We start from the raw sequence: 12,780 nt of genomic DNA, 5'->3' as shown, positions 1-12,780 counted from the left end.
AAATCCACCCTTATAATATGGCTTGCCCTGGTTTAAGGTAAAAAGTATTCAATGCATGTATACACATTGTTAATCATTATATGGAGACATGCAGATGTTTTGGCCTTCTGGCAGAGAGCATCAGCACCATTAAAGATCAAGGGGTCAGGGGGATGCATTTTCACAGTATAGAACATTTTTGATCTGAACATACTTGCAGACTAAACTGAAAACTTTAAAGCATTATAAAGTCTGCAATTATCCAATTTAGCTGAGACAAAGCCTATTCAATGTAGCATGGCTCGGAACAGTTAATAATGAGCGACATTGGGCTAATTCTGCAGGTCCAAATGTCACTGGTGATTAAGTTGCTGGTGTTGTACAGACTATCTTTCACCACCTCTTGGTATTTAGGCAGATCATAGTTTACAGTCTGTCTTACATTTGTCATTCTCATTAATATCAAAGAATTTCCAAACCACTGATTCACGGAGTTGTTGTGTCAGTGCTCTTTGTACAAGTGTGAGCACCCCGTGCAGTATCGGACATCCCTCATAAGTGGTACAGAAGATAGATGGATGGATGGATGGATGGAATAGAATAGAATAGAATAGATTTGATAATTTTTTTGTATGTTCAGGACTTGCAGAGAAATAAAAAAAAACATTTCTTTCAGATGGTGTTAGTTACCACACATCTAAAGATCATTAAAATACAATATAAAAAAAGATAACATTATAAAATGAATATCAATATGGGCAGAATATGGATATTCCATATTCCAGCCATAGTGAAACATGACCTCACACGTGTCACCTATTCTTAAGATTATTTTTTTCAGGTCAATGTTTTCTTTGAAAGGTTTTAAATAGGCTCAGTGGTTTCCTGTGCCTGATAGGAGGCTCTTGCGGGCCGGTTCTGGCCCACGGGCCTGGTGTTTGACTCTTCCTCCTCATGTGGACTCTCCCGTCACTCCCAGATCAGATGCTGAGGCAACTCAGTCACATGTCAATGAGCTCTTGAAGGTGAAACTGCCTGACCAATGGGAGCCTCGCAGTGAAGCTGACAGCCAATCAGAAACGACGCGCGTCCAGGAGGCAGCGTGCAGCTCAGTCGCTCTTTAAAACTGGACTCCACGGAGTTTTTTTAAGTTTTACTTTAAAACTAGCTCACCTGCAGGGAGACAGCGGAACCTTTTTACTTCTAAACTGCACCCAAACAACGAGTAAGTACTCACGGTCCTGTCACTACCGGCTTCTGTTGATAACGCCGCTTCTTTGTGAGGCATTTCTGTGGCTGTCTAACGGAGTTGTCATGAGTGGAAATTTACCGCGAGTCGGTGAATAAAATAGCATGATTACAACCGGCTTCAGTAATGAAGGAAACCTGCTGTGAGGCCCCGTTTTCTTCATCATTTCAGCCTCGTTTTGAGTCGCTCCATCTCTACTCCATAGTGTGACTGGCAGTTCTGATGACGTTATCATAAACAAAGTTTTATTATTCATCTGATACAGATTGATTAGGCCCGTTTGGAATCTCTCTCTCTCTCTCTCTCTCTCTCTCTCTCTCTCTCTCTCTCTCTCTCTCTCTCTCTCTCTCTCTCTCTCTCTCTAACTCTCTCTCTCTCTCTCGTAGCTGAGATATCACTGATGCTGCCATGAAAGATAGCTCACTATCATGAGCCTCTAAGCCCTGCGTGAGTTTGTCAAAAACGTTGAATCACATCACAGCTGTCGCAGAGTTTCTTAAGAACATTTCACTGTATTCTGCACCACGAGGTCCCATTAAAATTGGCTTTATGTTGATTGTTGTAAATTTTTTGTCATTAATTGTTTTGGTTTTGTGCGAACAAGGTAAAACTTTGCTTTTTGTTACCTCAGTGCAACATGAAAACTCCACAAACGATCCACGACGAACTTCCTGAGATACATATAGATATGCTACGCATGCTTCTTTGTCATGATCATATAATTAACTAAGTGACGTGACAAATGGACCTGGACACTTTCCTCGGCCAGCTGATCCACATATTGGGCACAGCTGCCCTAAGTGAAGGAATATTTTTTTATCTCATATTGCATGTTTTTAACGTCGAGCTTTCACGGCAGCATCACCAGTATGTCAGTTTGGGTCTCAGTGTTGTGCTGTGTCCGCCACTCTTAAGAAATCTGAAAAGAAAAGTACAAAACAGTGTTTTCTTTGAAATTTTCACCATTTGATTGGTGGTTTGTTGGGCCAGATTGAAGCCTCTTGCGAGGCGGTTTTGGCCCAAGAGCCATATGTTTGACACCCGTGTCACAGACAAAGACAAAATGCCCAACGTGATACCATACCATGAACTTTCGTACTATGAGGACTGAGAAGGTCAGTTTATGCTCATTGAGCAGCAACAGCAGCTCATCCAAACATGGCTTTGCATTCAGTCTTCATCCCTTTGCTTATTTCTGTGGTGGAGTCGAGGAAATCTGATGAGGACATCGGTGAGCCTGCAGATTCTCTGAGAGATCCTTTTTAAAAGGGGAGGGTGCAGCGAAGGCAGTGAAACAGGGTAGCCGGTATTGTAGCTCACAACGAACCATGCTCTCGCTCCTTCAACGTGAGAGTTTTCAGTTATAGCTTTCCTGTTATACTAGAGTTGAACACGTAACATACAAGTGTGTGCATTCGCTGCAGAAAGCTTGTGCAGCAATGATGACTCTTGTTTTCAGCTTAGAATGACAGCGCTTTCCTGCTTGTCTTTATCAGTCTTAAAACAGAAAGAAAAAAAAAGAAACAAACACAAGGTGGTGGAAGCTAAACCCGATTGCTTTCTTTCCAACGGAGGATTCATGGAAATCCCAAAAGTTGTCGGAAACCTCCCCCCCCTTCTTTATATAAGTGCTAAAAGAATGTCTGAGCAGATGCTGGGATATCTGTGAGTCTCGTAGCTGTGTACATGAACTGAACAGGGGTCACTGGGTGGGCACCGCCTATTAAAGGAAATGCTGGTGCAATACATCTTCAGCGTGTTGACTGCAGATGGGAGAAAGACAAACAAGAGCAGTAAGACTTCACCCTCGCCGTCATTTAGTTTTGCTCATGTTCGTCGTACACTCTGTGTGATCAAATAGTATTTTGTTATCAATGAAGGAAACGCCGTTCTTTAAATTACATAGAGCTTTTGCGTTTCCTGCCCGAACCAGGGTTTGGTTCAAGAGAGTCTCCACCCCTGAGCCTGGTTCTGCACGTTTCTTCCTGTTAAAGGGGAGTTTTTCCTTCCCACCGTCGCTGATGCGCACTCATGTAGAATTGCTGTGTTTTTCTCTGTATAAGAGCCTTGAAGTGACTGCGTCGTAGAAACCACCTGAGACCTTTTTCCAGACGTTGCTTTGTGAAGTTGTCTTTGGGAAGGTGGGTGTGAGCAGAGGAACTGGAATTTACTTTCATTTTGGTCTGCTTTATATATAACCTCTGTCCTTATGGCTAAAGAATTTCCCTTTGGTAAAACGCTGCGGTTTCAGTTTTCTTCAGCGCCGAGAACCGCTGAAGAGTTTGCAATTTGTGCGTGACTCCTGCTGTAAAGTGAGAGATATTGATTGTTTCTTTTATTATTGCGCTTACAGAATTCTGAGAGCCACTCTGGCATGTTTTGTCATCTTGCTTGAGACACACCATGGATCCAGCAAGCATTGGTGAGTTGAAACACACTGCGAGGAGCTGAATGTCAGACTTGAACAGTAGTTTATAATTTCTCAGTCATGCTTTCTAATACCGCTGATCATATTTTAAAACAAATCAGTCATGAGCAAATGCTCTTCCTTCTTTAAAATCTCTTTGTTCTCTTTCTATCAGACATCCCTGAGGAGCTTGAGGTTCCAGAGGAAGACACCGGCACCACCAGGTGAATTAAAGACTTGGGGATGCACCAACACCGATACCAGTGTCGTGTCAAAAACAGTGACGTCACGTGTCAGTGGTTTGGAGATTGTTTAATATGACAAACGTAGGACAAGACTCTAAACTCTGATCTGCCAAATAGAACAGGTAGTGCAAATAAATAAATAGTGCAACAGCAGACTACAACTACAGACTAATAAACACCAGTAATAGTAACAATCTGATAATAAACCATGAATCAGATATAAATACAACAAAGAATGAAGGTCAAAGGTTAAAATATGTATCAACAGGAGGCCAGGCAGTGATCAACAGTTTTTTGCAATACCGGATGTCATTATAATGTTGAGACGTGGGGGGTGTTGGCAGGTGTTGTAAGTGACTAAGAAAGTTACTTGTAATCTAACTTAAATTACTTTTAAAAACAAGTAATCAGTAAAGTAACTAAATTACTTTTAAAGGAGTAATCAGTAAACAGATTACTTTTTCAAGGTAACTGTGGCAACACTGTCCGTACATCACCAGCAGTTTATTCACCAGACACATTTGTACCAGCAGCCCGATGTTGCTCGTTCGTTTAACTGCTCAGTACGTAACTCCGGGTTGTGCTACATGCTACATGCTAAAGAGTCTGGGCTCACACACCAGCGATGCTACATGCTAAACATCATTAAAGTATGACTGATACACTCATTAACAGCGAGCTCAGTCCCTCGGCTACAGTCTACAGTACTGTAGAGTGTTGGCTGCTGGAGGTGTGTGTAGCGTCGATGCTTATTCGCAATTCAGTTGCATATAGAATATGAATCAGGTTTATTGGAATTTAATAAGGGCTTGTATCGGTACTCGGGATTGGCAAGTAGCTAAAGGTTTAATACTCGTACTTGTAATGGCCCTTTAAAAAAGTGGTATCGGTACATTTCTACTAAAAACTAAATTTCATGTATGAAAAACAGTGCTTGTCTGGTTTGGTAACTGAATGTACTTTTGTGTGTGTTTTCAGACATGGACTGCATTCCTGTCTGCACTTCTGTAAGTTTCAAGTGTTTGTTCCTGAGCTTCCATAACACAGTGATGCACGCACGTACGCACACACACAGCAGATCTTGCATGGGCAGGCAGAGGAATAAACAATGTGAGAGGAGAAACTTCCTTGTTACTAGAAGAAGTCTCAAGCAGAAAAATACAAAGAGTTGGTGGAGTATGGAGGTATTATTGGTGAAAAAGGTTTGTGTACTTGTAAAAGGGAATTTGTAGTCGTGTACCGTGAGTTGTGTACCTGCAGAATTATTTTGTGTACCTGTAGATTTGTTTTGTGTACCTGTAGAATTCTTTTCTCTCCACAAATACAACACGCCACTTACAAGTCACAAATTCTTAATTACAGGTGCACAAATCCTGTTTTACGAGTCACAGATTAAAAATGCTGTCATGCTGATATTTTTCCTCCAATTGTTGCAGTACATCTGGTGAAAAACATATTTGTGCACAGTGGTGGATTTGGCTATGAGTTATGTGGGCAGTCGCCCAGGGCGCAATCTGTGAAGGGGTGCACCACCCACGAGAGGCGCGGGTGTCCGCCCAGTGCGTTAAACAAGCCAGCTCCGCGACTGCGTAAATATGTAAGGCTCCACACACACCCCAGTCATTCTTTCATCAGCCGATAAACAGTTCACATGCTCCAGATTGTGCCACATCCAGAGAAATGCCATAGACTTGGGCAGAGAGGAGGATGCGGCAGGGAAGCGAATGCTGTCACGCCGTATAACGCATCAACACGCATCACAACTAATCCACACGCTCCGTTGCGAACTTCAGCGAGCCTTGTTATTCTTGGAAGATTTTTTTGGCAGTCAAAGACGTTCCATGAATATCAGGAATTTCCCACACTGATACACCCATTTAACAACCTTATTGAGATGGGGAAATGATATTCGTAATTCATCGTGCCAATATGTAAACACACCTGTACAGCTGACTGAAATGAGATTAGTTTCCTTTCAGTTCAGGAGTAGAGTGAGGATGGCTCGTTCGGGCCTTTATGTCTTCCAAGACATGCGTAAGCGCAAGCTGATTGCTACAATTCAGTGTCGCAGGCTACTTACACAACGTTTTCAAGTGAAAATGCCAAACCTTCATTGTGTTTTGCTGAGAAGATTGTTTCAGGTGATTCTTTATTTATTTTCTTTTAAAATTTTGGAGTTCAGAAACAAAAAACACTGGTAAAGACCCTTAAAGCATGCCTGAATACATCTGAGTATTAAATGTTTAAGTTTGACGTAAGTTGTTATTAGAGCTTAGTGGAGCAGCGGGGAAGTTGTTCGAAGATTATTTTCATTCTTTGTAGATAGAAGTGGAACATTTCTCAGTAGTCCCCTTAAAATCAGTGTTTAATACACTTTTTGTGTGCATTTAGGCGGAAGTCATTGATAGGATGGGAGAGATCCAAAGCTATTACATGACAATATTTTCAAGTGAAAGTGGAAAATTTTCATTGCATTTTGAGTGTCTGTTTACACAACAGCTGTGCTCAAAGTTGTTGAAAACGGCTGCCAAGGTCGAATTTTTTGAAAGCGCTCCAATTCCGTCTCCATGGAAATAGGGGGGAAACACAACTTTTTGAAAACACTCGGGGTTCATTATGGGGTTATTATTGTTGCAAAACTATTTGTCTATGCGTATGGAGAGTTGTCTGTCCGTACCTCAGTCTCTCTGTCTGAAGTTAGAGTTATCAATGTGTGAAAGAATTTGTCAATGTGAACTTGAATCTGCAAAAGTTGTTTCAAAAGTTGTCTGTCTATGCCCTATCCCCCAGGCTCATTGGGGACAACTTACATTTTTACATACACCTGGAATATGATATTTATAGAAGGCACAGCAATCGCCTCACTAATTATAAAAAGTGCAAAATTATTGCTATGTACTGACAGCATGCGGTCGGGATTCCATCGTTGTCTGCACCCCGTCCCCAATGTCGCATACGCTCAATGAGCAAAACAGCCAATTGTGAAACCACGCGACTCGTAACTGGTGAGTTGTCTGTATTTTCAGCACTTGCAATCGAATGCGTAGACTTTAGCTTTTTTTTTTACACATTTGAAAACTATTTACAGACAGACAACTGTTGCAGATTCAGGTTCACATTGACAAATTCTTTTCCACATTGACAACTCTAACTTCAGACAGACAGATTGAGGTACAGACAGACAACTCTCCATACGCATAGACAAATAGTTTTGCTACAATAATACCCCCATAGTCCGTCTTCTGCACATGTGCGAGTAGATGCACAAAAAGAACAATGTTTGCCTCCCGACTGTCATGTATTGTCTGTAGTCCCCTGGCACTTTCAGTTCAAGAGTTGAGAGTCACTGGAATAACAGTCCAACTTGGTCGTCTGTCCGTACGAATGTCTGTGTACTCGCCACTGTTGTTGTTTACAGGGCATTGCTCTCGACATGCACACGCGTGATTTCCTTACAAAAACAAATAACAGCACCCACTCGCGGCCTTACTTCAAAACTACCTCAGAGTTTCTGCCATTTCCGTGTAAACAGACATTGTTCTGAAAACGTTGCAGTGTAAACACGACACTTTTCTGAAATGTCATCCTGTAAAATAGGCGTGCTTGTGCGTAGACGTTTCTCGTAAGGACTTATTAACACTTACATTAAAGAGCTTCTGACACCATATTCCATGTTGATTTGCCAGTGAAAGGCAAAATTGCCTTGATCAGATGCCCCCTGGAATGTTTACACATTTACCGTTTTTTGAATTTTGCACTGTTGAAAAGCAAACCTTCTCCGAGAGGTCAGGGCCTGGAGAGGAACGCGGAAGTGACTGTTGTGGTGCTCTTGTTTTTGTTTTTTTTCGAGGGATTTTCAACACAGAAAGATCTGATACATAGACATATTGTAGTAGACCACAACTAGATTGTTTGTCTACACAGTAGACATACTCTAGTAGATCGAATATATTGTGTGGACTAAGGGCTTTACACATTGAACGATCTACTAGCATATGTCTACGCTTTAGAACGGAGCAGACATTCACTACACGGGACAGACTGACGACAGAGTTGATTTATTACTGTATTAGTCCCTCATTAATCCTCCGGCGTGAAATGTCTTCAACAAATTGATGGAGGCCGGGGGTCTCGCTCAGGGAGTCACAGTGCAGGTTATTTGAACTGTGGAAGTAAAACGGAGTATCGTAGGGAACCTGCACACTCACAAGGGGAGAACATACACACTCCACATAGAAAGGCTCCTGCCGGGATCTGAACAGGAACCTTTTTTGTTTTTTTTTAACTGAGACCTTCTGGCTGTGAAGCGAGAGGCTTAATGTGGAGTCACTGTGGAGTCAGGACATCGTGAGTGGAACATGTATTATCACATCACATCAGATCTACAGTCTTTGTTGTCTCCCACAGTAACTGATATGGACGCATTCTTGTCGCCTTGACGATCGTTATTGGCGTCTTGTCTTCAGATTGTCTGAATCTGCCGTAGTTGCTGGGTTGATCGTCAATATTCCCCAAAATCTGTTGAGTCTGACCTCCAACGATCCCGCAAACACTCTCTCATACTCTTCTTCTCTAAAAAGATTGAGGAGGTTGAGAAAGCTCGATGGGCGGAGATTGAGAATCACGACTTAATTTCACTTGTTTTTAGTTCTTTACTAGCGGATGACGGCAGTACGACAAAAACTTTTTATAATGAAAATACTTTTTTTTTTTTTATCGCTTTTTAAAAAAAAAAAACGTTTTTGGTGTCATAAGCTCTTTAAAATCCTGTTGTGCGTAGTAACAAAAAAAAAAATAAATAAATAAATAAATGAAATAAAATAAAAATCCTGTTGTGCGTAGTAACTTACTCAACGTAGATCAATCAGAGTATGGGTGAATAGCCCCTGGGGGTGGGAAGTTGGCTCCAACCATGCCTGGCCGAGCCTTCGCTCTTCCTGGTCTGGGGGAGGTACTGGTCCGGGGCATGGCGGCTGGGGCCATCTCTGCCCTGCCGGGTTGGGGGGGGAGTGGATGGACCGGCTCCCGGGGGTGCGGCGGGCTTCGCCGCCAGGATTGGGGGTCTCTCGGCTTGGCAGCTTGTGCCCTGTGCCCTGTGCCCTGTGCCCTTTATCCTTCTCTTGTGGGCTCTTCTTGCCTGGGGGGGATTCCTCTCTGCATTCTCCATCTGGTGCTTTCTGGGCTGGGGCGTGGCTCTCTGAGATGGTTCGCTGGGGCCTCCCCGGGTCTGGGGGGGCTGCCGTCCGCTGGGGTGGCGGTACATGCCCCCCCACAACAGTTCCGGCTACATCCAGTGGACAAACCACACACACACACACACACACACACACACACACACACACACACACACACACACACACACACACACATTTCCACTCCTCATGAAATGTGTTGCTGAAGTTGCTTGTTTTCTGTCATCCTTTGCTCAAACTCTCAAACTCATGTTCCTCTTTTGTTGTTGCCTCTTTGTTAATTCATGTTCCTGCTTCATGTTACTGTCTAGATAGAGCTGCTCAGGCTGGTTTAATCTAATAACAGTTGGAAAGTATTTGGATAAGTGTGATAACCGCTAATAATATATGTAGCACGAACAAGGCTATTGTATGTTATCCCCCACCCAATCTCTCATCTATTCTCTCTCTCTTTGAGCGTTCCTCCCGGGTCGTGTACGGCAGCCATGCCAACTTCTAATAAAGGCAGCAACAGGAAGAGAGTCCAGGTTTCTTTCTGTTGCAAGAGCAAAAACTGTTCTGACACCGGAAGGCTCTCAATCACATCATATTTTTTGCCCAAGCTGCCGAACAGGCCAAGGGGGGAAAAAAAAAAAAAAAAAGAGTATGGGTGAAGAAGCATTTTTATTGGGACTGTTTCCTACAAATGTGTAGATGAAACGTAACTGTTGTCGGTGTCATTCAGTGTCTAATGAGATCTGTCTGTCTGTCTTCAGTCCTGTCGGGAGTCACCATGTTCTTCTTCGGAATGATGTTAGGAGTTCCTGGCGGTCTGCTGCTGGGAAGAGTCGCGGTCGTTGTGCTTCGGTCCTTGGAGCTTCTGGCTGAAGACAAGCTTCTCATGGATCACTTAGAAAACTACATGAACACCATCAAGGACTATGATATTTACATATCTGAGAAAATGAACATGGCACCCAGGAGTGATAATGTCCACATGTTCAATGTGTTCATATCCATTTTGGCCGAGGAGTTTGGTGGCCTCATCGGGATCTTTTCTTCATTTATAGGGCTGGCTGTTGGATCGTCCATGTATAAGCTGATGATGAAGGAATCTGATCAAAGCGATCGAGGGAAGGCCTTTTCTGTGGCTGGGCCACTTTGTCTGATGGTTACCAGTGCAGTGGGATGTCTTCTTGGTCTTCTGTTGCACATGTATCTTTCCATCACTTTGACTGTCATCATATGTTTCTTTTTTGTCCAGTTTGCGATGGGGTATTTTTTCATTCGCATGCAGTATTGTGGTGGATGCGGTATCTTGTTAAGCATGCTTACAATCTGTATCTTCTCTCCACTGAATACGCCCATGGTCGTGTGCCTGATGTTTCTCCTCACTTTTGTGTTCCAGTCAAAGTTGAATCTGTCTTTGGCATTGATTTCAAAGACGTCACCCATGAGGACCTTTGCAAAGTCGTGCGGCTTCGACTTAATCATCACACCGATATCCCCTTTTCTGATCATAACTGATGTGTTTAACTTTGCAAGAAAGCCCATTGTCATCTTGCAGCAAGCAAACGCAACGAGCACAAGCAGCGCTGCAGTGGAGGGCATTTTTGTCGGCGTTCTGTCCACTCTCTTCCTGATGGCTGCTATAGGAGTGTCGCTATTCTCTTTTGGGGAAATTAAAGGAGAATATAAAATCTGTGCTGGTGCTGTGACTTCAGGTGCAGCAGTTATGGCTGTGATAGAGCCTGCTGTGCCAGTGCTGGGTGCAGGTCCCACTATAGGAGCCCTGATGGGGGTGGCAGGGACAGTCGGGGTGACTCTTGCTGCTGCTAGGGAAACAGTATTTCGTTTTGGACAAGAGATCGACATGTTTAAAATTGTGGGAGTGCTTGGAGTGACAGCTGGGGCGGTTGTAGGAGCATTTCTAACTTCATCTACCCACAGTGGGCTGTCAGCTCTCTACCTGTGTCTGTCTACTGCAACAATTCCCATTACACTATTCCTAGCTTGGATGAAGATGATCCTGAAGAGAGGACATGCATGGCCAGTAATTAAAATATGTGTTTACTTGCTATCGGGGGTGCTTTCTGCAGTTTGGGTATATTTCACCATCCCCATTCAAGGTGTAGTAACTTTGATCGCTTATTGTATTGTTTCTAATGCAGCAGGTTTTGTGCTTTATTGGATTTCTGGTGTTTTTGATTTCTGGGGTCTCAGTTTCTTGAGGTATCAGGGAAAATATGAGAGTGGCCCATCTTCTCCAGAGGACCAGAGTAGTAACCAGATAAATCAAATCATACACTTCTTTTCATTGCACAACATGGCAACAGGAAAACTGGACATTATGGAAAACGTGTACACCGAAGCCGGCAGCAAGCTGGTTCACTTAACCCAAGGTCTTCGGCAACGACTGCGTTCATCTGGAGGCAACAGAGCTTCTGACTCCATGTAACATAGACGTGGCCAGTGCCAAACTTATCCTGCAGTTTTCTGCAGATGAATTTTGTTACAGCAAAAAGCCAAAAAGCAGCGTTCAGCTGCGTCACACATCAAAGAAGTCGATCTGACCTGGAGTTGAGAAGATGGTGTTTGAAACATATATTTTAATGTTGTTTGCAACATTTTTCGGTCTTTTCTGTGGTATGTCTTCAGTTTTTGTTTGATGATTTGTTGGGGTAGATATCATCCTAAGTCAAAGGGCTTCCCATTGTCTCAGAGGCGGGAGCAAAAGACAAGTCCAATATATTCATGATTTGTTTCTATCATCTACCTTGGCTAAAACCTAAATGCACACTGAATGTATGACAATCGTTGAAACTAAGCTTTAATTGTGTTTAGACGGTATTAGCTGCAGAAATACTCATGAAGCACGTCTGAGCTCCTCGCTCCATTCCTGGCATTACAACTCTGCAGTGTGATTCAAAACCCGATAACAAAGAGACACGAGTCTCAATGAGAGCACCAGAGCAATTGTTGAGCCTTTCTAAAATCCTTCTGCAGGTTTGTTGAATCTCAGATATAAAGACTGTGAGTCACTGACATACATTTTGTAAAGGTGAATGATTTTGTGCTTTACAAACAAATGTGTGTAATGGCGCTGAATGAACCAGAGAGAAAAATGTATCTATGTATTTTAATTTATGTTTCCAGACAGAGTCAGTGACCAGCCTGAAACTATGTTTCTACTTTGAATAAAGATAGCAGGAAAACAATTCACAGACTTTTGTTTTTATTAAGTATATTTCTGATCACTAAAGAAGAATTTACTTGTCAAGTCAACTAACAAAGAACAACACTCTTAGCACAATTGATAGCTATTTGTTCTGAATAATGTCCACAACAAGATGCATGTTTTAAGAGTCATTTTATTGCTTTAATCACAATGTTCATGTTTTTCAATTCTTACTAAACATATTCCTTTAACTTCTGCAAGTGTTTACCTTGTTTAAATGGCGACGCCAGACTGTTACCAACGGCTTCCATTTTTCTGTGCAGGTTAATGACAAAAGTGGTTAAAACTCTAACAAATGGATAGTTCTGGTTCAGATGTGTAGCCTAACCGTCACAGTATGAACTAGTTTTGATCATATTTCAAACTGCCTGAACTTTTCTGGGTTCGTGTCTAGATTTGTGAGGTTCATCACATATTGAGCAGAGACGCCCTTCATCATCAACGGTTTAGGGAGGACATTTGCAATTTGGAATTTTAAAACGGTTTGCCAT

At 42.6% G+C, this 12,780-nt stretch overlaps 1 protein-coding gene across 3 annotated transcripts; it reads left to right on the top strand.

Annotated features, from left to right (window-relative positions):
- Positions 1-1,063: 1,063 nt before the first annotated feature.
- Positions 1,064-12,262, top strand: LOC308113733 (uncharacterized protein). Of its 3 annotated transcripts, none has more exons than XM_080470179.1 (5): positions 1,064-1,204; positions 3,582-3,650; positions 3,811-3,859; positions 4,859-4,887; positions 9,828-12,262. In XM_080470179.1, the coding sequence occupies exons 2-5, from the start codon at positions 3,632-3,634 to the stop codon at positions 11,507-11,509; spliced, it is 1,779 nt and encodes a 592-aa protein (XP_080326305.1). In that variant the 5' UTR covers positions 1,064-1,204; positions 3,582-3,631; the 3' UTR covers positions 11,510-12,262. The 3 variants fall into 3 exon arrangements, with proteins under 3 accessions (XP_080326305.1, XP_080326303.1, XP_080326304.1); XM_080470177.1 differs by lacking the exon at positions 1,064-1,204 and adding an exon at positions 2,974-3,021; XM_080470178.1 differs by lacking the exon at positions 1,064-1,204 and adding an exon at positions 3,237-3,369.
- Positions 12,263-12,780: the final 518 nt, after the last annotated feature.

Source organism: Lipophrys pholis, assembly GCF_963383615.2.
Source record: "Lipophrys pholis genome assembly, chromosome: 8".
Classification (NCBI taxonomy): domain Eukaryota; kingdom Metazoa; phylum Chordata; class Actinopteri; order Blenniiformes; family Blenniidae; genus Lipophrys; species Lipophrys pholis.
This window is presented reverse-complemented; position numbering and strand designations above follow the sequence as displayed.

Coding starts and splice junctions, on each gene's coding strand:
- LOC308113733 (XM_080470179.1), top strand. Junction 3,860..4,858: donor GAAGACACCGGCACCACCAG/GTGAATTAAAGA, acceptor GTGTGTTTTCAG/ACATGGACTGCATTCCTGTC. Junction 4,888..9,827: donor GCATTCCTGTCTGCACTTCT/GTAAGTTTCAAG, acceptor GTCTGTCTTCAG/TCCTGTCGGGAGTCACCATG.